This window comes from Dendropsophus ebraccatus, chromosome 12 (genome assembly GCF_027789765.1).
Source record: "Dendropsophus ebraccatus isolate aDenEbr1 chromosome 12, aDenEbr1.pat, whole genome shotgun sequence".
NCBI classification, from domain to species: domain Eukaryota; kingdom Metazoa; phylum Chordata; class Amphibia; order Anura; family Hylidae; genus Dendropsophus; species Dendropsophus ebraccatus.
Window position 1 is genome coordinate 68388912 of NC_091465.1, and position 27856 is coordinate 68416767.

Sequence of the window (27856 nt, forward strand, 5' to 3'; positions counted from 1 at the left end):
TTAAAGAGACCCATGTCTCTCTTAAAGGGACCCAGGTTGCTCTTAAAGGGACAGGACCCAGGTCGCTCTTAAAGGGACCCAAGTCGCTCTTAAAGGGACCCATGTCGCTCTTAAAGGGACCCAGGTCGCTCTTAAAGGGACGGGACCCAAGTCAGTCTTAAAGGGACCCATTTCGCTCTTAAAGGGACCCGGGTCGCTCTTAAAGGAACCCGGGTCTCTATTAAAGAGCAACCTGGGTCCCTTTAAGAGCGACATGGGTCCCTTTAGGAGCGACCTGGGTACCTTTAAGAGGGACCTGGGTCCCTTTAAAAGCGACCTGGGTCCCTTTAAGAGCGACCTCTGTCCCTTTAAGAGCGACCTCTGTCCCTTTAAGAGCCACCCCTTTCCCTTTTAGAGCGACCTGGGTCCCTTTAAGAGCGATCTGGGTCCCTGTAAGAGCGAAATGGGTCCCTGTAAGAGCGAAATGGTTCCCTTTAAGAGCGACCTGGGTCCCTTTAAGAGCAAAATGGGTCCCTTTAAGAGCAACCTGGGTCCCTTTAAGAGCGAAATGGGTCCCTTTAAGAGCGACCTGGGTCCCATTAAGGTCGCTCTTAAAGGGACCCATTTCGCTCTTAAAGGGACCCAAGTCGCTCTTAAAGGGATGGGACCCAAGTTGCTCTTAAAGGGACGGGACCCAAGTTGCTCTTAAAGGGACGGGACCCAAGTTGCTCTTAAAGGGACGGGACCCATGTTGCTCTTAAAGGGACGGGACCCAAGTCGCTCTTAAAGGGATGGGACCCAAGTCGCTCTTAAAGGGACGGAACACAAGTTGCTCTTAAAGGGACGGGACCCAGGGTTAAAGTTTCTCTTAAAAGGAAGTCACTGGTAAAGGGGCGCTCTTTTCAAGCACTATGTATTTCCCTGGAAATGCAAATCTAGTTTGGGGCTGGGTTCACACTACGTATATTTCAGTCAGTATTGTGGTCCTCATATTGCAACCAAAACCAGGAGTGGATTAAAAACACAGAAAGGATCTGTTCACACAATGTTGTAATTGAGTGGATGGCCGCCACTTAATGGCAAAATATTTGCTGTTATTTTAGAACAACGGCTGTTGTATTGAAATAATGGCCGTTATTTACTGTTATATGGCGGCCATCCACTCAATTTCAACATTGTGTGAACAGATCCTTTCTGTGTTTTTAATCCACTCCTGGTTTGCAATATGAGGACCACAATACTGACTGAAATATACGTAGTGTGAACCTAGCCTAAAACTGCTCTGCAACACACCACAAATCAAACAAAGAGACACTGACGCAGTGCAGGTGCTGTTGGCGTCACTATATATATATATATATGTACAGTAGTAGTTAATAGTATTACTACAGACTGCTGGCTGGGACTTGCAGTGCTGCTACCACGATTTCAGCAGCACACTGTGGTGATCGGCTGCTGGCAGAAAGGGGACATTAGGTGTTGCATACAGACCCCTAAGAAGTGCTCAGTGTACTCTTTTTTGATTTTGGGGCTGGTGGTGCTGCTGTACTACATTGGATTGCTGGGATTTGTAGTACACCTACATAGAACTTTACTACTCATTGGACGGGGGGTGTCAGAGAGTGTGTCTAGGTCCAGCCACTACCACATTGTACCGTACAGCCCCCCCTAAACTAGTGGGTACTACACTGTATTGCTGGGATTTGTAGTACACCTGCATAAAACTTCACTGCTCATTGTAAGGGGGTATCACAGAGTGTGTATTTAGATCCAGCCACTACCACATTATACCATACAGCCCCCCCTAAACTAGTGGGTACTACACTGTATTACTGGGATTTGTAGTACACCTGCATAAAACTTCACTGCTCATTGTAAGGGGGTATCATAGAGTGTGTATCTAGGTCCAGCCACTACCACATTGTACTGTACAGCCCCCTCTAAACTAGTGGGTACTACACTGTATTGCTGGGATTTGTAGTACACCTGCATAAAACTTCACTGCTCATTGTAAGGGGGTATCATAGCGTGTATCTAGGTCCAGCCAGTACCAGATAGTACCGTACAGCCCCCCCCCTAAACTAGTGGGTACTACACTGTATTGCTGGGATTAGTAGTGCACCTTTATAAAACGTCACTGCTCATTCTAAGGGGGTATCACAGAGTGTGTATCTAGGTCCAGCCACTACCACATTGTACCGTACAGCCCCCCCCTAAACTAGTGGGTACTACACTGTATTGCTGGGATTTGTAGTACACTACTCCTCAAGTGATAATCCCTTTGCATGAGACAATTGCCAGATCCTCAAGGATCAAAGTCAAATTCAAAATCAAAACAGTGGTGGGGGGAGAGGTGGTGAGTCACATTATGCAGGGAATGTTACCCCAACTGCTGCAGTCAAATTGAAAATCGAAAGGGTGGTGGGGGTAGAAGTGAGTAGTTACATTATGCAGGGATGTTACCCTAACTGCTACAGTCAAATTGAAAATCGAAAAGGGTGCTGGGGGTAGAAGGCTACTTGTTGGCTACTGCTGGGCCTTAACTGGCATCCATGTTGACTACTGGTGTGCCTGCCCTTGCCATTTTGTTGCTGGGCCTTAACTGGCATCAATGTTCACTACTGGTGTGCCTGCCCTTGCCTCCTTGTTGCTGGGCCTTAACTGGCATCCATGTTGACTACTGGTGTGCCTGCCCTTGCCTCCTTGTTGCTGGGCCTTAACTGGCATCCATGTTGACTACTGGTGTGCCTGCCCTTGCCTGCTTGTTGCTGGACCTTAACTGGCATCCATGTTGACTACTGGTGTGCCTGCCCTTGCCTCCTTGTTGCTGGGCCTTAACTGGCATCCATGTTAACTACTGGTGTGCCTGCCCTTGCCTCCTTGTTGCTGGGCCTTAACTGGCATCCATGTTGACTACTGGTGTGCCTGCCCTTGCCTCCTTGTTGCTGGCCCTTAACTGGCATCCATGTTGACTACTGGTGTGCCTGCCCTTGCCTCCTTGTTGCTGGGCCTTAACTGGCATCCATGTTGACTATTGGTGTGCCTGCCCTTGCCTTCTTGTTGCTGGGCCTTAACTGGCATCCATGTTGACTACTGGTGTGCCTGCCATTGCCTCCTTGTTGCTGGGCCTTAACTGCTATCCATGTTGACTACTGGTGTGCCTGCCCTTGCCTGCTTGTTGCTGGGCCTTAACTGGCACCCATGTTGACTACTGGTGTGCCTGCCCTTGCCTCCTTGTTGCTGGGCCTTAACTGGCATCCATGTTGACTACTGGTGTGCCTGCCCTTGCCTGCTTGTTGCTGGACCTTAACTGGCATCCATGTTGACTACTGGTGTGCCTGCCCTTGCCTCCTTGTTGCTGGCCCTTAACTGGCATCCATGTTGACTACTGTTGTGCCTGCCCTTGCCTCCTTGTTGCTGGGCCTTAACTGGCATCCATGTTGACTACTGGTGTGCCTGCCCTTGCCATCTTGTTGCTGGGCCTTAACTGGCATCCATGTTGACTACTGGTGTGCCTGCCCTTGCGTCCTTGTTGCTGGGCCTTAACTGCCATCCATGTTGACTACTGGTGTGCCTGCCCTTGCCTGCTTGTTGCTGGGCCTTAACTGGCATCCATGTTGACTACTGGTGTGCCTGCCCTTGCCTCCTTGTTGCTGGGCCTTAACTGGCATCCATGTTGACTACTGGTGTGCCTGCCCTTGCCTCCTTGTTGCTGGGCCTTAACTGGCATCCATGTTGACTACTGGTGTGCCTGCCCTTGCCTCCTTGTTGCTGGCCCTTAACTGGCATCCATGTTGACTACTAGTGTGCCTGCCCTTGCCATCTTGTTGCTGAGCCTTAACTGGCATCCATGTTGACTACTGGTGTGCCTGCCCTTGCCTGCTTGTTGCTGGGCCTTAACTGGCATCCATGTTGACTACTGGTGTGCCTGCCCTTGCCTCCTTGTTGCTGGGCCTTAACTGGCATCCATGTTGACTACTGGTGTGCCTGCCCTTGCCTGCTTGTTGCTGGACCTTAACTGGCATTCATGTTGACTACTGGTGTGCCTGCCCTTGCCTCCTTGTTGCTGGCCCTTAACTGGCATCCATGTTGACTACTGGTGTGCCTGCCCTTGCCTCCTTGTTGCTGGGCCTTAACTGGCATCCATGTTGACTACTGGTGTGCCTGCCCTTGCCTCCTTGTTGCTGGGCCTTAACTGGCATCCATGTTGACTACTGGTGTGCCTGCCCTTGCCTGCTTGTTGCTGGACCTTAACTGGCATCCATGTTGACTACTGGTGTGCCTGCCCTTGCCTCCTTGTTGCTGGCCCTTAACTGGCATCCATGTTGACTACTGTTGTGCCTGCCCTTGCCTCCTTGTTGCTGGGCCTTAACTGGCATCCATGTTGACTACTGGTGTGCCTGCCCTTGCCATCTTGTTGCTGGGCCTTAACTGGCATCCATGTTGACTACTGGTGTGCCTGCCCTTGCGTCCTTGTTGCTGGGCCTTAACTGCCATCCATGTTGACTACTGGTGTGCCTGCCCTTGCCTGCTTGTTGCTGGGCCTTAACTGGCATCCATGTTGACTACTGGTGTGCCTGCCCTTGCCTCCTTGTTGCTGGGCCTTAACTGGCATCCATGTTGACTACTGGTGTGCCTGCCCTTGCCTCCTTGTTGCTGGGCCTTAACTGGCATCCATGTTGACTACTGGTGTGCCTGCCCTTGCCTCCTTGTTGCTGGCCCTTAACTGGCATCCATGTTGACTACTGGTGTGCCTGCCCTTGCCATCTTGTTGCTGAGCCTTAACTGGCATCCATGTTGACTACTGGTGTGCCTGCCCTTGCCTGCTTGTTGCTGGGCCTTAACTGGCATCCATGTTGACTACTGGTGTGCCTGCCCTTGCCTCCTTGTTGCTGGGCCTTAACTGGCATCCATGTTGACTACTGGTGTGCCTGCCCTTGCCTGCTTGTTGCTGGACCTTAACTGGCATTCATGTTGACTACTGGTAAGCCTGCCCTTGCCTCCTTGTTGCTGGCCCTTAACTGGCATCCATGTTGACTACTGTGTGCCTGCCCTTGCCTCCTTGTTGCTGGCCCTTAACTGGCATCCATGTTGACTACTGGTGTGCCTGCCCTTGCCTCCTTGTTGCTGGCCCTTAACTGCCATCCATGTTGACTACTGGTGTGCCTGCCCTTGCCATCTTGTTGCTGGGCCTTAACTGGCATCCATGTTAACTACTGGTGTGCCTGCCCTTGCCTCCTTGTTGCTGGGCCTTAACTGCCATCCATGTTGACTACTGGTGTGCCTGCCCTTGCCTGCTTGTTGCTGGGCCTTAACTGGCATCCATGTTGACTTCTGGTGTGCCTGCCCTTGCCTCCTTGTTGCTGGGCCTTAACTGGCATCCATGATGACTACTGGTGTGCCTGCCCTTGCCTCCTTGTTGCTGGGCCTTAACTGGCATCCATGTTGACTACTGGTGTGCCTGCCCTTGCCTCCTTGTTGTTGGGCCTTAACTGGCATCCATGTTGACTACTGGTTTTGGACAACACAGATTACTGGGTGTTCACCCTCCTGGACCATCGGTACAAACCGAACGTTTCAACTGTCATTCCTGCTGAGGAACGCAGTATGAGAGTGAATCAATATCAACAGGCCCTGGTGCAGAAGCTGAAAATGTACTTCCCATCTGACACCACTAGCGCCAGAGGACATAGTTTTGTTGGCCAAAGAGTAGGGGAGAGGAGCGGTGGAGCAGGCAGCTTGTCAAGGGGCAGAGGAACACTCTCCAAAGCCTTTTGACAGTTTCATGGCACCCCAGCAAGACTATGTCAACCATCCCCAGTCCAGACAGAGTAAGGGGGAAGCTTTCAGGAAGATGGTGAGGGAGTACCTTGCTGACCGTACCACCTTCCTTCCTGATCACGTGTCCCGAACGTGTCCCGAACTGGCGCTTTACACCTTTGAGGTGCTGGGCTGCCCTGCCGCTAGCGTGTTGTCAGAGCGTGTCTTCAGTGCAGCTGGTGCCATCATCACTGATAAGCCCACCCGCCTGTCAACTGACAGCGCTGACAGGCTGACGTTTATAAAAATTAACAAAGCCTGGATTTCACCTGAATTCAACTGTCCACCCCGGGAAAGCCGCTCAACATAAAGATTCTTGTTATTTCCTCTCCTCCTCCTCCTTCTCCTCTTCCTTCAATTATCATCCAACAGGCAAGTCTTCTTCAGCCATGCAGTGTCTGGACTAATTATTGGGAGGCTCAATTGCTTCCTTACTCACTTCTAATGGTTCTCTGTGTCCTCACTGCCATGCCCTGACATCACACTACATCTCCGGAGGAGCGGGACTGATTGCCGTGGGCCCGCCGATCGCGCCCCTGGCAACCAGCCAGCTGTTTTAATTTTTTTTTTGTCTAGCCGTGGCCGGGGCCTCACCACCCCCGGTCGAGAGGCATCAGGTGTACCCTTGATGGTGAATGACAGCTGGCCTAGCCAGATTGTACCGTACAGCCCCCCAAAAACTTGTGGGTACTACACTGTATTGCTGGGATTTGTAGTACACCTGCATAGCACTTCACTGCTCATTGTAATGGGGTGTCACAGAGTGTGTATAGGTCCTGCCACTACCAGATTGTACCGTACAGCCCCCCAAAACTTGTGAAAGCACAAGTATTTTTTCTGATTTCTGTATTTCATACGCAAGGCCTATCTAAGTTCCATACTGTGCAGTGTCCATAAAATGGTGAACCCCAGGGGTAAGGGTCAAGGACGAGGGCGTGGGGTTCCAAGTGATGCTGTTGCCGGAGGCCGTGGTTCAGGGCAGTGTGACACAGCAGCACCTGTTTAGGAGGAAGAAGTGGCACACCGCAGACGTCCACTCCCTAGCTTCTTTGCCCAACTTACGGGGTCTCAAGGTAGACCGATATTGAAACCGCAGCAGTGTGAACAGGTGATCACTTGGATAGCGGATAATGTGTCCAGTAACTTATCCACCACCCAGTCTTCCACGCAGTCCACCCACGCTACCCAAGGGAGTGGAACCCTTGCTCCAGCAGCTCAGCCTCTTTTCCCACAGCCTGGCCCCTCCAGGGAAAGAAGGGATTCAGATCCACCACCATGCTCCCAGGAACTGTTTTCTGGACCCTTCCCTGAGTCAGAGCAACCGGAGCAGTCGATCTGTCCTGATGCCCAAACTATGCAGCTCACGCAGTCAGTGGGTGATGAGAGTGGGGACTTGCAAGCGGGGTTGGAAGAGGTGTCTGATGATGACGGTGAGACCCAGTTGTCAGACAGTGAGGGTGTTGTCATGGATGTAACTCAAAGTGAGAAGGAGAGAAAGGAAATGAAGTTGACAAAAATGACATTTAGAATACACACCGCCACAGGTAATAGTTTGTTAATGCTGTTTGTGCCTTAAAGGGGGGGGGGGGGGGGGAACTATCACTTCATAGAACGATTGACGTGACTATAACTTTCATATTGACATGTCAGCCTCCTTACCCCCAACAGTTGCCAAAATAGGGCAGAGGTGGTCAGGTCGTGACCTTTTTGTTTCTGTTTGTCTGTTTGTATGTAAGTGATGATCAGGAAGGAACAGATGCCGCACTCTGCTGAGGGCCCTCTGCCCCTTCCTTTAAGCAAGTAGGGTTAGGGTCAGCACTTGGACCCTAACAAGTTTGGTGACATGTCAGAAATTTGGAAATGATGGTTACCCTTCAGTTAATTTGTTGGGATATATACATATTGTAAGTTTGCACAGTATGAGAAAGAAATCTAGCTGTGCTCATGCTTGTTTGTTAGCACTTAAACCAGTTAGCACTAAGAATTGTCACATTAGTGAATGGGATGGGATGTCACTATTGTTGGGTGACTGTTTTCAGTTCATAATTCACATTGTAAAAGTTTAAAGTTCTGCACTTATTTCACTTTTCATTGGTTGTTGTTTGATTTCACAGTTTGTTTACTTGTATAGATATATTGTACTTTTTTCTTAATTGAATTTTTTATAAATTTTTCTTAATGGTTCTCTGTGTCCTCACTGCGATGCTGTGTCTAGTATAATTTTTGTAAGGCTCACTGGCTACCGCTTCGGCCTTGTTCACTCTGTCCTCACCGCCATGCTGTGTCAGGCTGAATTTTTGGGTGGTCCATATGCCTACCTCTGTTTTAACCAGGCTGTTGCACAGAATTAGGCATAATGGTGCCATTAGGCAGCCTCATGGGCATGCATACATGCTGCCACTGCTGTTTCCTGTCCATTTCCATTGTGTTTCCATCAGTTTCTGTGGTTGTCAGGTTTTTACACGACCTTCCCTCTACCGAGCCTGAGTCCCCTGCAAAAATGCTCGAGTCTTCCATTGACTTCAATGGGGTTTGTTACACGAATTGAGCACTCGAGTATCGGGAGATATTCGTTTTGAGTAACGAGCACCCGAGCATTTCAGTACTCGCTCATCACTAGTACTCACCTTTGACAACCATAGTGGTAGTGGCTTTGAAATTACCACCAGGAAAGGTGGATACCTCACACACGTACCCCCCTTCGTCTGTGTAGCGGACTGGTGAGATCTTGAGTGTTGCACTCGATTGAGATGGTTCCATTAGCTGGAAACGCGATGGATCATGTGAATGGATGCCGAGATGAGGACTATACACCACTAAAATAATACTATGACGCATCCACATAATCTGAGTCACCCAGAGACTAGGATCCGTGTTGGTAAATGTGCATGGCAAAGTGACTTCTTTACCAATGATGCTGGTCACCTTCTTTGTTACTGAAACCTCCTGGAATTGTAGGACTAAAGAGTGGGATGTGATGAGTGGAGTGGAAAAGAGACATGGAAACAATGAAAAGCCTGTTGGGAGAACATATATGGATATTATTACTGGGTTTCTTTTATTGTCTGTGATTATATAGTTTTATGACCTTTTACGTAGCTTAGATTCCAACAGTGGATAAGCCATCAATAGAACTTGATAGTAAGTATGACTGATTGTGTGAACTATCCATTTTGGCGAATTCTAGAGACGAGCGAATAGTGAAATATTTGCAAATTTGAAATTTGATTCGAATAGCCCCCGATATTCGTATATTCGATCGAATATCGAATCCTATTATAGTCTATGGGAGAAAAATACTCGGGACTTTGAAATCAATATTCAACCACTTGGAGGTAACAAAGTCCACAATGACACCTCAGGAAATGATGCCAACACCTCTGGAATGCATCTGGGACACCAGGGGAAGCATGCCTGGGTGCATCTAACTTTTGGGGGTCCTTTCCTACCCAAGGGCCCTATTACATGGGATGATTATCGTTTGCTTACTGTTGTTTGCTAAATGTTCGCTAATTGTTTGCTGTAATTCCACATTCGTTTGCACAAGTTCCACATTTGTTTACTTATTGTTCAGTATAATTGCACATTTTTAGTGTTTTGATGGGATCAGATGGAGTAAACGATCGTAACATTCGCAATACCGATCGGAACTAACGACTATAGTTCTGTGTAATATGGTGAACGATTTCAGGTTAACGATAAACAATCTTGTTTGCAATTGTTTTTCGTTTGTCGGTAAACGTTAAAAATCGCTTTGTCTAATAAGACCCTGAACACACTGTTTCAAAACACCTTCTAAGTCTCTGCTTTCTATACTTTTAGCCCTAACAAGGGCTTTTGGGGGGTCCCTTCCTACCTATCTTCACCTAAAAGCTAATCCTCCCTGGTATACAGTCTCTCCCTCTTTTGCTCCTACCAGCAAGTGACACGAATCTGAAATCCCCTATTCTTATACTCAGGAGGTCACATGGTTTAGCCAGCCAATCACAGTTAAAGCTTTTTATTTTTAAAGTCCTGCCTATTCCTAGTGCCTGTCCCCCCTGCATGTTTATTGGCTGGAAAAAAGTGCCAAGGGGGTGGAAGGGCGAATAGAATTTTGACTGCATTTTCGTTCAAATATTCGAATGAAAACGAATAGCTCGAATAGCGTAGTATTCGATCGAATAGGCATTTGATCAAATACTATTTGCTCATTACTAGTGAATTCGAGAAATAAAAGACTTTGTACAGAGTGTGATAAAGGATGGAATCAAGGCAGTCTATTGGGACAACATTTGGTTCAGTCACTCATACTAATCACACATGCGGTAGTTGGCATCATGGTATTTACCTCTCACCAGGACATCCTGCTGGGACGCTGTGCTCCCAAGAGCATTGGTGACTTCACACAAAAATGACCTGTTTACACGCTCATCCACCTCATCCACATACATTACGTTATCCTTCACCCGAATGGAGGTGGGGAGTGGAGATCCATCCACACTTTTTTGAAAAAATAAATAAATAAATAAGTTTGGAGCACAAACGTAACCACAAATGGTGGGCTACAAATATTCCCTAAACATGGTCTTATCAACATTAAAGGGGTTATCTGGTGTTAGGTGGTTAGGTGGTGGCGACTGCAGTCAGCGGGGGGACACCGGAGACACTGCAACAGGACACCGAGGGAGCATAGAGAAGCGTTAGATAAACCCTTTAACAACAAAAATAATTCTATGACAAAAAAATTTGTATAGGTGTTATTTTGGCAGGTTTTCTTAGGTAGGGTTATTAAGAAACCAATATCAATAAGTACCAATATCAAATCCAGTGTAAGGAACTTTAAAAGCCCAAACTACATCAATAAATGGTTTCATTGATGGGTTCCATTATGTTATCCCATAATGAACGTATAGTATTGATCAAGTGGGAGCAGGAAAAATTTACCACCAACTTTTTCAGTTGTAGAGAGCCCCATAGTGTTACTAACCCTTCAGTTATATCTAGCATTTCTTCAATATTGACATATACCTACGTCTTCCAAGTGTATGATGTGGGAGGGGGGTATCTGACCACTGGGGTATCTGGAGGAGTTACAACTACGATTTTTTAATCAGTAAGATTTATCATTGCTAAGAACAAAAGAGGTAAAGCAGATATTAAACTGGACTTTACAATTGTTTTAAACAAACATTAAAGGTACTTACATTGCACGGACAAATTTAATGGAATGGAATCATTTGTGAACTCATCGTTGATTATGCAAGTGATCGTCATCCCATCGGCCAACCATGTGGGTGTTATTAAGTACTGGCTAACTACAGTGTATGTGCCATTGGAGTTATTGATCATGGAGTTGCTCACATTTCCAGGAATAGATAAGTGCCATGTAATTCGAGACGGGGGCCTTCCATTGGCTGATTTACATCTAGCTACTGCCTGTTCTTGGTCACCTGCCACAACGCTGGAGTTGGCTTCTGCAGAATTCTGTGGTATGGCTGAAATTGGGAATAGGATTGTATATCTAATGAGCTGGAAAACCACATAATTGTGTAATTCAAAGAAAAAGTCATTGACCATAGGGACCAATGGTGCTGCCTTAAAGGGTGTAACATTTCATGCTCTGAATGTTAGCTCTTCATGCACAGTGGATAGTCTACCAAGATTTAAGCTAGTGCTTTACAACCAAATTACTTCATCAATCCCATAGGATAATCATGCAATAGGTGTATATATATATATATATATATATATATATATATATATATATATATTACTCACCAATGACCATCATAGTGGTAGTGCCTTTGAAAGTTCCACCAGGAAAGGTGATTACCTCACACACATACTCTCCTTCATCTGTGTAGGTGACTGGTGAGATCTTGAGTGTTGCACCGGATTGAGATGGCTCCACTAGCTGGAAACGCATTGCATCACTTAAATAGATGCCAAGAACAGGACTATACACCGCTAAAGTGATGCTACCATGCATCCACATAATCTGAGTCACCCGCAGACTAGGATCCATGTTGGTAAATGTGCATGGCAAAGTGACTTCTTCTCCAATGATTCCGGTCACCTTGTTTGTTACTGAAACCTCCTGGGCCTGTAAGACTGAAGAGAGTGGACTGTGATGAGTGGGGTGGAAAAGGGGCAAGGAAACAATGAAAAGCCTGTTGGGGAACACATATGGCTATGTCCTGAATTTTACCTAGGTCAAGACTTTGGTTTTGGGGGCACAGCTACCCAGCATAAGTGTAACTACCGGGGAAGCACATATAGTAGCTATGGTGCCCAGCAATTGATCTAAGCCTATCTATACTAAAAGGTGAGGGTTTTTAATCACCTGCATTTTCATACAGCTGGAGAGGAGTGAGTGACTTGTTAGGACATGGTGCCTTTTATCTACTTTTATTCTCCGGTGCAAAGAGTCAAAGAGGCTTTCCCAAGCTGTTAAAGTGAATGTACCATCAGGTGTATTGCTTTGTGTTTTTGTACATGAATGGATCGGCGCTGGCACGAGGACGCCGGTGTCATGGCCCTTTTTTTGAACTGGCGACCGGTTCCTCAGGATGGTGCCGGTCTATTCCCGAGCACTAGCGGTAATGAAGCACTGGGGGCAGACCAGCCGGCCCCCAGTGTGACGATCTCCTCTCTGTGACGCTGCTCCATTAGAATCAATGGAGCCATGTTACAAAAGGGGAAGGGGTTTTGTCACACTGGGGACCGGCGAGGCCCACAGTGCGTCATACCGGGCTGGCTCCGTGCGCGTGAATTTAGTGCTGGTTCAAAAAAAAAGGACCGTGGTATCGGCAACCTCTTGGCAGTGCCCATCCATTCATGTACAAAAACACAAAGCAATATACCTGATGGTACATTCACTTTAAGGGCTGTAACATTTCCTCCCCTCCCTCCCTCAAACTCTTGATTCTTGAATATGCTCACAATTTCTATGCACAGTGCAGGGATGAGATATGGAAGCAGGGCTCAGTGCTGGAAGCTGACTTTCAATCCAGCAGGGACAGGGATGGGAAACAAGGAGGCATTACAGCTCTCAGCACTTAGTGGGTGGGGATCCTGCTAGGTCATGGAGAACTGTAAAAGAAAGAAGAAAATAATTACTCAGATGGTGGACTGTGAGAAGATGGCACCTTTACCAATCCCATAGGATATTCATGTGTGGTGTACCACCAGGGGTGTTTCTGTTTTGAACACCCCTCGCAAAAGCCTGGTACTTCAAAAGTAAAGTGGTGATGAATTATAATATAAGTTTTGCCACTAGATGTCACTATATCTATTTATGTATATATGCTGCACAGCTGTAGTCACCTAAGGGTTACTCTATTGTATTTTGGGATCCTGTGCACCAGTGAGAGATGCTGTTCTTTCTCTACCTATCTCTATTCTCTTTCCTTCTCACATTCTCTTCTCCACCACTCACAGAGCTTGTTACATACACCGCATAGGAAGCAGTCACATGGGGAGAGGAAGTGTAGTTCAGTTTTTCTCTGATTCCCTGAGAAGTAGCACACAAAGATCAGGCATCCCTGCTGAGCTTAGCCAGGAGCCTGGCTCTGCCAGGCTCCCTGTCCATGACAGACCAGCTGTAGTGTACAGACATGTATGGAGGACACAGAGACTTTCTTTCTTTAAGCAACATTTTCACTAACAATGCAGTGCTAAACACTAAAGGAAGGACAAGTCAGAGGACACCCCAACCCAGGCCGTGAACATAACTACACAGTGCAGGACAGTATCCTAGAAAGAGGACCTGATCCAGATAGAGCAAAGCAGCCAAGGGCCTACATACTCTATCTCAGCGCAGGTGACACCCGATAATTTCGGACACTTTGCTCAACTCAGGTTACTAGAACTGGGGCTTGTGTCACCCTGGCAGGACTAGTAGCTCGAGACTACAGGGCAAAAGGTGGTATAGCGACAAAGGTCGAAACACGGGCACAAGTATTTTTTTTTATTTCAAGTATTCACTTCTCAAGTATTCTTCTTCTTCTGAAGTTCTGGCAGAACACGATACTACATTGGGTTGGGACTCTCACAACAAACTCCTCTCTACTTCTCTGAACTCTCTACTCTTCTCAGCACGTAACCAAGTCCGCACTGCTATTCTACTCACTACCTCAGTATCTCTCAGTACAGATCCAGTGAGAGCAAGTCTGTATCAGCCAAGTATTCACCTGTTTTACCAGAGACTGGGACTGGGACTCAGTGATCAATGCACCAGCACCTACACACAAGCTATACCGTCCTTGGGTCATCTCCCCTTTCTGTGGGTGATGGTACTGACAGTCCAGGTGGGTAATCTCTCCACTCCGGACCACTATGATAAGCGCCGAAGGGACCCATCACAACCCGGCAGGTCACCAGCCATTGGGGAGCAATATAGCCAGCCACACACTAAAAGCAGGTATACCATCACACCTGTGTGCTGAGTTAGCACTGGCGTCACAACAACCTCCTAACCGTCTGAGCTATATTCCACTGACCAACCACCATAGAAGTGGCGTCACAAATCACCATCTAGCAAGTGACCGGTCGCAGGGCAACTACCACACATGCAATAGCTGTATATGTATATTACTTACCTTTGACCACCATAGTGGTAGTGGCTTTGACAGGTCCACCAGGAAAGGTGGTTACCTCACACACATACTCTCCTTCATCTGTGTAGGTGACTGGTGAAATCTTGAGTGTTGCACTGGATTGAGATGGCTCCACTAGCTGGAAACGCAATGGATCTCTTAAATGGATGCCAAGAACAGGACTATACACCGCTAAAGTGATACTACCATGCATCCACATAATTTCAGTCATGCGCATGTAAGGATCCGTGTTGGTAAATGTGCATGGCAAAATAACTTCTTCTCCAATGATTCCGGTCACCTTGTTTGTTACTGAAACCTCCTGGGCCTGTAAGACTAAAAAGAATGGACTGTAATAAGTGAAAAAATTGAAATATTGAAAAGCCTATTGGGAGAACATATATGGCTATAATTACTGGGTTTCTTTTATTGTAGATGGAGTGTTTCACAATTTGACTTCATCGGACCAGTCGTGACACAGTCACCTTATAATATCCTGAGTATACCTATGTCGAGATTTGACATGTAATAACAATGTGAACCTGGTCTTACACTATTTGCTAAAATCTTATATGAATCAAACCCCATACGGGGAGAGGACACTGGCTGGAAAATGGTCAACACTAATAGAGGAAAGCATATACCCCAAACCATCCCAAACCAAGAACAATGCTGCAAGTCACTCTATGTTACTATATGTCCACATATGGGGTATTTCTGTAAAAAAACTTACTGTAACTTCTTGTTAACTTAAAAAAATTGAGACTAGACCAACATTTTAGTGTAAATTACTAGGAGCTCCTTCATGTCTTATGTTTGTAAATGACATGTGTCAGATGTTGTGGTGCTGCCTGCTGGGAGGCGCGACCGGTCACTTGCCAGATGGTGAAGTGTGTCTCCACTACAGTAGTGGTTGGTTGGGGAATAGCTCAGCCAGATGTTAGGTTGTTGTGATGCCAGTGACGGTTGGGCACACAGGTGTGATGGCACACCTGCTTTTATTTTAGGTAGGCTGGCTATACCCTTTCCCCTGTGGTCAGTAACCTGTCAGGCTGTCTGGGGGTCCCTTGTGCGCTTATCACGGTGGTTCGGAGAGGAGTTATGACCCACCCGGACTATCGGTACCACCACCCAATGAAAGGGGAGATGACCCAAGGAAGGTGCAATTGCTGTGTAGGTGCTTAGCGAATGACTACAGTTACAATAAATAAACTCTTCTTTACTGCAGGAAGGCTTAAAGGGGTTGTCCGGCGATAAAAAATTATTCACAGAATAACACACATTACAAAGTTATACAACTTTGTAATGTATGTTATGTCTGTGAATGGCCCCCTTCCCCGTGTCCCACCACCCCCACCCGTGTACCCGGAAGTGTGGTGCGCTATACATTACCTGTCACGTGCCGACCACGGTCTCCGATCCTCAGCAGTGACGTCTTCTTCGGGAGGCCGGCGGATCTTCCCGAGTGCCGGCCGCCCTCTGCAGCGTCATCCGAAGCTCAGCCGCGATTGGCTGAGCATAACTGTGCTCAGCCAATCGCGGCTGAGCGGCTGATGACGCGGCCACGTCATCAGCTGCTCAGCCGCGGTTGGCTGAGCACAGTTATGCTCAGCCAATTGCGGCTGAGCTTCGGATGACGCTGCAGAGGGTGGCCGGCACTCGGGAAGATCCGCCGGCCTCCCGAAGAAGACGTCACTGCTGAGGATCGGAGACCGTGGACGACACAAGATGCGGTGAGTATAATGCACCACACTTCCGGGTCTAGCGTGGGTGGGGGGAAACACGGGGAAGGGGGCCATTCACAGACATAACATACATTACAAAGTTGTATAACTTTGTAATGTGTGTTATTCTGTGAATAATTTTTTATCGCCGGACAACCACTTTAGTATGGTGATATACAGTAGGATCTTGACTTGATAATATACTTTAATCTTTAGTGACACGACCTGTGCTGAGAGCTTAAGTAGAGGTACAGTCGTGGTGAGTTGCGTGCTGAGAGGTAGAAGAGGCTCAGAGAAGTAGAGAGGAGGATGTTGAGAGAGCCCCAACTCAATGTAGTATTAAGCTCTGCTGGTACTTTAGAAGGAGAATAAGTAGAATACTTGAGAGTAGAGAGAATACTTGTGCAGTGTCTTGACTCTTTTGGTCTTTGCACCACCTATTGCCCATCAGTGTCGGGCGACCCATCCTAGAGGGTGACACAAGCCCCAGACCGTGTTACCTGGGATGAGCAGAGTGGTCAGAGTTCTCTGATGACACCCACGCTGCGATATAGAGTACGTAGGCTTCTAGCAACTTTGCTCTATCCGGATAAGTTCCCCTTTCTTCAGGATACTGTCCTGAACTGTTAGACTAGTTCTTGGCGTGGGCTTGGGTGATTCCTGACTTGCCCTCTCATAGTGTGCATTCAGCACTGCATAGTGTATAGAAGTGCTGCTTTCAAGAAACAAGTGCTAAGGTGTCTCATGTGCATCCATTCTCTACAGAAACCAATCAAAAACTCCACACTGGACCTGGCATAAGCCATGGCCCTACTTGGCTACTGTGTGGACTGTTGTCGCCTGCGTTCTTCCTTTACCAAAGCCAGTGTAAGACTCCCTAAGGCGTGGCTACACTTCCTCTCCCCATGTGACTTCCTTCTACAGCATCTGTAAAGTGTGAAGAGAGTGTAAGAGAGTGTAAGAGAAAGAGAAGGATAAAGATAGGTAGAAAAGAGAAAGAGCTCCCATTGGTGCATAGGTCCTAGAAACAATAACCCTTTAGTTATCTACAGCTGTGCAATACTTAGGTACACAATATACATACTGGCGACATATAAAGGCAAAACTTAGGCACTACTTCATTACCTCTTTTACTTTGAAGTGCAGACTTTTGCGAGGGGTGTAAAGACAAGAAACACCCGTGGTGGGACACCACAATGTCTATAAGTGGTTTCTCTCTGCAAGTTTAGCTTTGTTCTTTCAAAAGTCATATGTTGTTTTCCAACTGTTTCAGATACTTTATATTTGAGTATCTACCTTTAAGCCTTCCCCTTCTCCATTTCATTGATATTAGATTGAATCTTTACAATATTTGCAACAAGATATTTTTTTTCCAAAAACCGACGCTTCTTTGCATTAAAGAACTCTGGCCACATCTAAAAATCTGGTGCAGGTGGGGGAAGGGGCATGATAACGACTCTATACTTACCTGTCCCCATGCCCCCCACAGCGATGCGTCAGCAGCTTCCTGATCATCACCAGGCTCCAGTTTCTTACACCTTCCTGCATCATCATTGTCCCAGGAGGATGTACCCAGTCAGCCAGTCAGTGACTACAGTGGTGCCCCGCCCCAGTCACTGACTGGCTGATTTCTCTGCATTAAAATCTAATTCCAATGGCCCTGTCTCGTAAGCACAGACAGGATAGGGTGCATTAGCTGTGGTTTATTTGCCACTGCCCTCTGTACAATACTTTTAATGATATAATCATATCTGCTGTACAATAACAATACAATACCGCAAATACTGTAGTAATTTTTTTACGGCACACTATATTACAGAGTGCTGTAAAAATGATAAGGGTTAACATACAGAAACATGCAGAACGTAACATAAAAACAAGAAAAAAAACTACATGAATAAAGACTGGTACATACAGTAGGGATAGAGAACCCTGCCTGCAAGGGCTTACAATCTACTAAGGGGATCTATGAAGAAAAGGCACTATAGGAGTCTATAGGACTATGTACAGACAGTAATGCAGGGTAAGGCTATATATAAATATAAAATTTTATATATATATGAGACCTAAGCAGGTAATATCTTAGGGTCCAACAAGGCTTTATTGCATGTGGTAAATTTCAGGGGGTCTATAAGTAGGGGAGATCACTTGTGTATATAAGTCGGGTGTAGTGTAACGTATGGGTATTATAGGAGCTGTCACTTTACCTGAGCACAGAAGTCCCAGCAGAAGAAAGAGAAGATGCATCCTGCGGGCACTGTCTCTTTCCTGGTGCCCGCTATGCACTCTCTCTGTAGTTGTTGCTTACTCCTTTAGGAGACTGTTCTCCTTCTCTCTCCAGTATCTATCACCTCTCCCTCTCCCGAGCTTGCACTGTGGAACTGCTCCCAGCTGCTGACCTCTCTTTACTATTATCTAATAGCCCCCTCCCCTTCCACTTTTCATGGGGAGTTAAAAAAAAAAGTTTCTACAAAATATTTTGACAAGAAGCTGGATGCTGAACCCCCCCTCCCCCTTATTTGTTATGGCATCCAGCCTCTCCAGGCACCAAGAGCCAAATGCTGAGCATTCGGGTTTGAAGAATGTTGCTGAACCCAAATAATTCAGCAAGTTCACTCAACAATAGTTATGAGCTGAGCTGTGGTAACCCAGGGGATCCAGTGTTGATGTACCGCTTAGGCAGTTGTCACAGTGGTCTGGAGTGGTATGTGCCCACTCCTGCATACACCAATACACCTCATTAAAGGTTGCTGTAGGTGCAGGTGTAGTGCAGGGGAACTACAGAGGCCAGTAAGTGCTTCAACAGGTCCAATTTTTTACTTGCAGAAACTTCTTAAAGGTACAGTACACGTAAGAACAGTCTCTCTTGAATAAAGGTGCAATACAGATAGTTTGGAGACAGTGACTAAGATCCCTTATATTAAGCTAGGTACTAGGTAGTGAGATAGAATACTTGAAATCACTGCCACACGCATGTATACTGTGTGTAGAAGACTTAGAGACTTGACAAATCACCAATTGACTGGCAGGTATACTTGAGAATACAGTCTCTGAATACTTTAAGATACTCAAGAAAGACTTGACTGACTTAAGCTGGACTTGACTCAGGTTGGCAGTGGTCATAGTGAGCTGCCTGCAGGGTAGGGAGAGAGATGGGTCCTATCAAGACACCCAGGTAATAAGCTGTGAGGGCTTGAGAGAAGTACCTGCATCAAGGGGTGTGAACGTCTGCCTAATGCTGTCCATGGGCACTGAGCGACACAGATCTAAGAACACAGGCCCCACCTAGTGGGAAAAGCTAGCCATTGGGGAGCTCTTACCTAAGTGCTGACTCTTGTAGTTCGTCCTGCAGACTTTTGCAGTGTTTAAGAAGACAAGATGATTGCCCCTCAGCTTGAATAGGATTCCTGTTTTCACGGCCCACTGCAGCCTCACCGCAGAAGACACTAGCCCAACATGGCTAGGATTGAGGTCTCTAAACATAATGTCCCTGCACACAGGTCCTGGCCTCCAGGACAGGCCTTGGAAGAAGTCCTTCAGTAGGAATACACTTTCGGCTTTCTCTTTGACAATACTGGTCAAAATAGAAAAAATGTACTTTGGGAGCTGTAACACCCTTGCAATGTGAACAGGTAAAAGGAAAAATATATACTCACAATTGGTGAGTAGTGACCTCCACCACTCACTACAGAACAACGCCCAAACATAAGCCAGATAATCTCAGTCAGATTCGCTTCACCCTCCAGAAATTCCTAGGTTTCTCCGGTAGTAGTACCATGCAAAAAAACAACAAAAATGGGGAACAATCTTTTTCTTCACCAACTTTTCAATTCATATTATCATCATCATCATAAAATCAGTGGATAAGCTGTCTTACGCACTTAGTGGAGGGGAGATACTTTCTCCCCCCCTCGGTTCCAACAACCGAGGTGTGGAAGGTGGAGAGTGCTGAGAGCTCACAATAGTCTACTATGGGCGTTCCTGGATACGAGGAGGTAGGACGTATCTTCCCTCCACTAAGACAGCTTATCCACTGACTTTATAATGATGATGATAATATGAATTGAAAAGTTGGTGAAGAAAAAGATCGCTCCCCATTTTTGTTGTTTTTTGCATGACAATACTGGTCTAGACTGGCCCAAACCTGCTCCACCTCAACATAAATACCCCCCAGGGAGCAATATATCTGGCCAGGAATATATCAGGAGACACTAAACTCTAGCCTCTGATAGGTTAAGAAATAACCAACTTCAGCTCTCCAGTAAGAAGGTGGGCAAAACACATAGGAGGTTGAGATGGAGGGTTATGGGGGCTTGATATGTTACTGATTGGGTATTTTAGGCATTATTTGGTTGTACTAAAGATCATGACTGGATTTCCACACTTTACATGAAATTCACGGTTTACTGTAGATCCATTAAAACATGCCTTGTTAGAGCCGATACAATGAAACAGAAAAAAATTGTGAAAATGTAGTAGTATAAATACATATACAGTCTTGTATTTGCATCCACAGTCCGTCTCAGGTGCAGTTATTGTAATTTTGTAAATTATTAAGAATCTTCTTTGCCCGTATATAGATTAGTTGTATATAGACAAGTTTACTCTTGCTTAAAATTTGGTCATTATTCATTAACAAATCGTATACATCAACAATTTGTTAAAAATATACATGCAACTTGCTGAGTGTTCACACTATTACTTGGCTAATCTAGCATCCCCCCCCCAGGTGCAATGAATTATGGAAACAATTTACTATCATCTTATGAATAATGTAAATTACACTTAATGTCATAATAATGTTTAGCTAAAAAAAAAAATAAAAAAAAAAAATGCAGTAATACCTTGGTGTTCTAACAATTTGGTATTCAAACGAAATTTCCCCCCGAAGTTTGGTACGGTACTCCAACATTGTTCAGTGTCTGAACAAAATCAGGGGAGAGAACAGTGATGTCCTCCCTCTCCAGGTGGCTGACACACTCAGCTGCGTACGAGACACATCGGCCTTCTGGGGAGAGAAGACTGTGGTCATCCCCAATAAACAGGCATCCCCCAAGTGCACCCCCACTGCACGTTATACTACCAGCAGTCCAGAAGAGCAGCCCCAGAGCTCCTGCACAAAAAAGTCCTCCCTCTCCAGATGGCCGGCGCACTCATCTGCATAGCAGACACACCGGACGCCTGGAGAGGGAGGACGTCATCGTGCAGGAGCTCTGGGGCTGTTCTTCTCCTATAAAGCGTGTTGGGGTAACCCGCGTTCCTGCAGTCCTCCCTCCCCAGGTGGCCAGCCTGTCTCCTATGCAGCTGAGTACGTCAGCCACCTGGAGGGAGGACATGACTTTAGAGTAGGGATTCCTGTCATTATGATGTACCGCTACATACTGATAGTCTTTACACTCTGTGCGCCGGGCGCTCTGCCCTTGACCCATAGAGTGTAAAAACTGATTAAACGTGTTTACATTTTTTCCTATGGAAACACACAGCTTAGTTCTCAAAGTGTTCAGTTCTGAAACAGCCGTCCAGAACCGACTAAGTTCAAGGACAGAGGCATTACGGTGTTACGCATTTTGGAGAGTGTTCACACTGGTGAAGAAAGTCATTCAATGTGTATACGAATAAGAGAAATGCTGTTTTTATATATGCTGTGACCATGGACAGTACGTGGGTGTATTTCATTGTACCATCTGCTCTGTAACCAGACATGTATTAATTGGTCTACAATGAGTCATGGATTTTATGGGAAGTGCAGAAACCCAGCCATGTTCTTTGGTTTCACCATATATATCTGCGCTGCCAGCAGTTTGTTGCACTCACAGACAAATGAACAGAAAATGACCTCCATATTTTTGGTAACCTACTATAGGATTGTGCAATGTGTGCCTGTTTATTATTGCTGCATTTGTACTTTAGCAGAATCATTGGTAGCATGTAAATCAGTCATTGATTTTTACGCTAGTACTTTGTACAGATGCTAAATATTTGTATAACCATGTGCCCGCACTGCCATTTATAATTTGTTATCCTCATTTACTAGCTTTTTATTTGTCCATAATGTACATGTTTTTAATGGGGCGTTAATGTAATAGCTATATTCTTGACACGGCTGGGGGTTTGTAAGTATATTATCCCCCTTATGACAGCCGAGCTGTAAAACCTAGGACACTGCATGATCTGACCGGGTCTAATCCTAATGAAGTCTACTACTGACCTGTCTGGAATTAAATGCAATGTATTAATAACTGTTAAGATCCAGATGAAGGAATTAAGGGAAACTTCGGATAAGAAAAACTTTCCTATTAAAAAGTACATTAAAGATGAAATGTCTATACAATAAATTACTCAACTTTAAAGAGAACAGATGCTTGATCATAATACATGCGTAGAAAAGAAATTTCAAAACGTTCTTTATTCCAATATGGGCGTTACAGGTAGAGAATACAGTGTGCTGTGTGGGTGGGACAACAATGAAGTCATAAATTACTGCAAATAATTCAGTAACACAATGAAACTGCAATGTGTGAACACAGCCTAGATGTTCTGCAACAGCTTTGAGCGGGGGAATAGGCAGGGTGGAGGACTGATGAACAGATGAGGGAAAGCATTGCATTCTAGAACCTGTAGTACTGTGTACAACTGATAAACCAGGAAGTACAGAAACACTGGCTCTAATAAGCAGTGTAGATACAGAATTAAGGAAGATGTACCAGATCCACAGTAGACAAATACCATCTGCACTGTATTGACACCTGGTAATTAGATGAGCAACATTACAGTAGGAACAAAGCGCTTTGTTCCTCCAGCATTCTGCTCAGTCAGTAGGGCTTGGAAACATGCTCCAATCCGTGACGCTCCTCTCCAGGTGCTGGGAAAAGATAAACCTCATCATGGCAAACTTCTCCCAGGAGTGGATCCATCTTTTTTCCAGCAACTGGGGAAGAGCTGCGCAGAGCAGTCTTCAAAGGCCGATACAGATAGGAACAAAAAGCTTCACTTTATTCCTTGTGTAATTTCACTCATCCCTACTGGTAATACTAAAAACTTTTACAGGTCAAGAGTAAGGGCCCTATTACACCAACAGATTTCTTACCAATTTATCTCGCAGATTTTTTTAAGCCAAAACCAGGAATGGATTAAAAGAGGAGAAATCTCAGTCTTTCCTTCATGAGCTGGTTTGTTTATAGTCTGTTCCTGGTTTTTAATTCAAAAATCTGTCAGATCAATTAGTCAGATCTCTATTGGTGTAATAGGACCCTAAAGCCCCCATTACACAGGGCGATGGAGAGGAGCAAATGAGCACTGTCATCACACTCTTGCTCCTTGTTCCCCGCGCTATTACACGCATCTACTGCCGCTACTCCTATTCCACAGAGCAACTGCAGCAGATCCATACCATCTTAGTAGTTTGTATGCCAACATGTTGAAAGACAATGATCAGCTGACATTCATGTTGGCTGATCATTCTCTTCTATTACTTGAGACTTAATAGTTTCATGTACTAGGGCCTCAGTGTGATAGGCAACTCAGATCCAGATCCATACTACATTTGCCAGATTTAAAAAAAAAAAAAAAAAACTACAAGTACAAGATAGATTTTTGTTTTATTAAATTAGATATTCATGTCATCCATAGCCCAGGTCATCTTCACAGATGCATCAACCTGCAACACAAAGACACATTAAGTTATTCACATGCAAGTCATACCGGATAAGGTTCTTAGGTATCCAATACTAGAATTAGTCATTAAGAAGCCATATATTATTGGTGCAAAACTATAACAGTCTGAAATCTGCATTCTATTTGCAGTAACCACCAGTGTCATTTGATCAATTGTTTTACAGCTACACATCTGTACCCACATCAGTATTGTCCCTCAGACCCACTGCATGTCAAGTCACAGCGGGGCACAGTTTTCCTTCACAGCTTTCAGAGCCCAGTGCTGCCATCATTGGGACAGGTTACACCTATTCATAAGGTTAGGGGCTTGTATACCTGATATGTAGACCTTGCACGTCTTAGGTCTATCCACCTTATTCAGTCAACTGTAAAAGAAAAAAAAAAAAAAAAAAAAAAAAAAAAAAATTAGAATAGAAACCAGTATACTACATCTAAAAGATATTCAGCTCTGTCACAGTATTGCTTAGATCTTGTTCACACTGCATTTAATAGGAATCTCACTGCCAGTTTTAACTAAGTCAGAGCTAAGCGCCCAACAGGCGCTGCCAAGTGTGAACCTAGCCTTACTAGCATGTCAATTAGATGAACCATAGGAGTCACCAAGCTGGGAACTGGCAACACTACCCCAAGTTATTGCCATTATAAAAGGACATCACATTTTGCTTGGGCTGCTCTAGCAATAAGTGCATACACCCTTACCAAGGTGCCCAGAAGCTCCTAGTGTTATCCAGTCTCCTGCAAGACACTGCCCTCTATTTCCAAGAGACATGGCTGATCACTCAGACAGGACCCTGCCAGTAGGAGAGGAACGCCGAGCAATAATTGGGGGAAGGATGAAGTCCCATCAGGAGCAGTGGTGACCCTAATAGGTGTATGCTCTAATTTATAGCAGCCCAAACAAAATATCAATGCTCCTATCCCCTTTAAGGAGCCACAAAAGTGCTTTTGTACATTAGTGATAGTCACCTAATCCTATGAGCCAGAACTGCCAGGCCTCTAGTTGTCACCCCTAGCATACCCATGTATCATCCCCTGCTGCAGTAAAGAGATCATACAATGTTGTCAATAGATTAGTAGACCAATACATCACTAGCATTGAGGAAACATTACGTCTACCACCCCTATACTATAATAGATTACCATAGTGCAGTCCCTCAGACCCACTGCATGTCAAGTCACAGTGGGGCACAGTTCTCATACATGGATTTCAGAGCCCAGTGCTGCCATCATTGGGACAGATAATATTCAGAATAGAAGGATTATATACCTGATCTGTAGATACTTGATGTCCATCATCTTCCAGCTTATTTATCAGTCACCTAGAAAATAACTTCTATTAGTATCTACACATGAACATGATTAAAAGTTGTCTAGGCTTACAAAAACATGGCCACTTTCTTCCACATACAGCGTCTTGTCTCAGTCAGGGTGTTATCGCAAATCAGTTCCATTTAAGTGAATGGAGCAGAGTAATACCACACCCCCCCAAGAAAAGGATGGTTGTTTTTGCAAGAATGTATCTATGCTTTTCCTAATCCTGGACAACTGCTAAAAGTCATTTAGAAGGATTTACATTATGCACACAGTAGTCTACATTTTGTGGCTGCAGTATTACCATCCCTCAGGCCCCCTGCATGTCAGGACAGAGGGGCACAGGTATCTTTCACATGGATTCAGAGCCCAGTGCTAGCATCATAGGGACAGACTGTATATATGACACATGGCGCAGACCACAAGGCTTTCTTCTAAACGTATTTCTATTAACTGGAGAGGCTGCCAGATTATGGAACATAGGTCAGACGAGACTAGTGAGCACATCAGATGTCAGTCATGTGTCTATTAGGAACGGTAGGAAACGCAGAAAGAAACTTACTTGAGAATGATGGTAAATCCTAACTCCTCTTAACACCCCTGCAGACACTAGAAGGTCCATCCGCTGTCTTCAGTATCACTGTGGTCCTAAATACCAAATTAAAAATAAAAAGGTTAAACACAATGAATACTATAAAGAAACAAGGTGACTGGGGTGTGCTGGATATAGGGTCCTATTACATGGGCCGACAACAGCCCAATCATTTCAGTAAACAAGCTCCGATATGCTAGATAACCAGGCAGTAAGGGCTGCATGGACATGTCAGCGATGTCCATGCAGCCCTTGCCCAAACACCTGATACCTTACCTTTTCCTTGACTTCTGCCCTGTGCTACGCAGCTTCCCAGTGCCAGTCACAGACCAGGCCATCACTATTACACGTAGCACTTAACAACCTACAATTTTAGGTCGGAACCTCAACCAACAAATGCTGTCATGGGCTGATCGTGGTCTCTAATACACGGAGCAATAATGGGCCCGACTCAGCCGATAAACTCTGTGTAATAGGGCCCGTAAACAAGTCCAGGGGGACTGGCAATTTCTGATAGATTCTTGGATATATTCCATGCTTATTCCTAAAGAATGCTCTCTTCTGCCTGCACACAAGTATTACAACTCTTGAGCTATCCACAGACCCCAACCCCTCTCCATCCAGTACACATGATCATCAGCCCTGTCTATGGATGGGATCATGAGATACACTCACACTCTGCTAAGCCTAGGCTGGGGGATGCTTTAGCAATGGCCATACACACACACACTGCTGCAGAATACAATAGGTCACGTGTCCCTCCCTGCACCATGGTAATCCTGCAGTGACAGACCAAGGAGGGTGACAACCTACAAACTGCTACCTAATCCACTGTGTGCCCCTCATGCTATATAAGCCCTGGGCAGCGACAGGAAACGTGTCCCCATAGGAAAGAAGCAGCTTCTACCTGTAGAGCACAGCAGCGCCCCTGCCCGGCGAGACGGTCACACTGCATGAGAGCAGTCTGCAGCTGGGCACAGGCTTCACCCGAGCTCCAGGACTACACAGCGCCGAGGAGCCGCCGGCCAGGCTGTCCACACCGAGCACATGTTACACAGGACCACCGCTATCACTGGCAGCTTCAGAAAGGAACACGTGCTCCGCCTACAGACCTTTATATATCGCGCTGTCAGGCCCCCGCCGGAGGGCTGCCTCTATTACTGCCTGTAACAAATGCACTGTACAGATAAAGCGTTTACTGAATTTATGACAAAACGCAATGGCTAACACGATACCACACAACAATGAGAGAAAAACGCGAAAAATTCAAATAGGTTTTACTTAAGTGCCAGCGCTTATAGGGACTGGGGTCCTACGGAAATGCTGCTCACGTGACTATGTAACGTCATAGCAGCTAGGTGTCGCTCTGTGTGTGGCTGCACGGTGCAGCGTAATAAACGTTCCGATGAAACTTTGATATTACGCGTATGTTCCGGGGCAGAATGAACCCTACAGGGTAGTGTGGGTGTATTAGTTGTTAAAAAAAAAACTATGGCGCCCGGCTTGCCCTCACAGGTGTTGTAGTTTAGCAACAGCGTGAGGTCCGCCTGTAAGGAACTCTGATATATAATAGATGTCTTATAGTAATGTATGCAGGACCAGTGCATGCCCACTACTCAGGAGCTGTGCATGCTGGGTAACTGCTTATGTGGAGCAGAAAGTAATAGCACGACTGCTGTAACCCGGCTTACTCAGGAACACATAATACCTGAATAGCTGCAGTCAGGTCTGCCCCTTGTAGCCACAAATAATGCCCCCTGTAGCCACAAATAATGCCCCCTGTAACCAGGTTACTGTATATAATGACTGGGTATAGTTATAGCCAGGTATCTGATGATGCTACTGCAGGAAGGTGAGTATCTGCGTTTTAAAACATGGCTGAATGCCTGCAATGTAAGATTATGCACTTGGGCCGTAGAAATAATAAGTACAGTTATGTGCTAAATAATAAAACACTGGGTAAAACTACTTCCGAAAAGGACCTGGGGTATTGGTGGAGAGTAAACTCAACTTTAGTGATCAGTGCCAGGCAGCAGCTGCCAAGGCTAATAAAATAATGGGACGCATCAAAAGAGGTATAGATGCTAAAGATGAGAACATGGTTTTGCCTCTTTATAAATCACTGGTCAGACCACACATGGAATACTGTGTACAGTTTTGGGCACCGGTATATAAGA

At 45.7% G+C, this 27856-nt stretch overlaps 1 protein-coding gene, 1 long non-coding RNA gene and 3 other non-coding genes across 5 annotated transcripts; all 5 read right to left on the reverse strand.

The window, feature by feature from the left end:
• Positions 1-10124: 10124 nt before the first annotated feature.
• On the reverse strand, positions 10125-18472 carry LOC138769492 (nectin-1-like). Its single transcript, XM_069948007.1, has 5 exons — positions 18310-18472; positions 14382-14714; positions 11560-11892; positions 10986-11276; positions 10125-10281 (listed from the first exon to the last, which is right to left on the reverse strand). The coding sequence occupies exons 1-5, from the start codon at positions 18347-18349 to the stop codon at positions 10244-10246; spliced, it is 1035 nt and encodes a 344-aa protein (XP_069804108.1). The 5' UTR covers positions 18350-18472; the 3' UTR covers positions 10125-10243.
• Positions 18473-23681: 5209 nt separating this feature from the next.
• LOC138769229 (uncharacterized) lies at positions 23682-26784 on the reverse strand. The gene is made up of 5 exons (XR_011359227.1): positions 26587-26784; positions 25650-25735; positions 25044-25095; positions 24092-24141; positions 23682-23759 (listed from the first exon to the last, which is right to left on the reverse strand). It is a non-coding gene; the product is annotated as an uncharacterized lncRNA (long non-coding RNA).
• LOC138770215 (small nucleolar RNA SNORD88) lies at positions 23966-24056 on the reverse strand. The gene has a single exon (XR_011359451.1). It is a non-coding gene; the product is annotated as a small nucleolar RNA SNORD88 (small nucleolar RNA).
• On the reverse strand, positions 24924-25014 carry LOC138770214 (small nucleolar RNA SNORD88). The gene has a single exon (XR_011359450.1). It is a non-coding gene; the product is annotated as a small nucleolar RNA SNORD88 (small nucleolar RNA).
• On the reverse strand, positions 25391-25480 carry LOC138770212 (small nucleolar RNA SNORD88). The gene has a single exon (XR_011359449.1). It is a non-coding gene; the product is annotated as a small nucleolar RNA SNORD88 (small nucleolar RNA).
• Positions 26785-27856: the final 1072 nt, after the last annotated feature.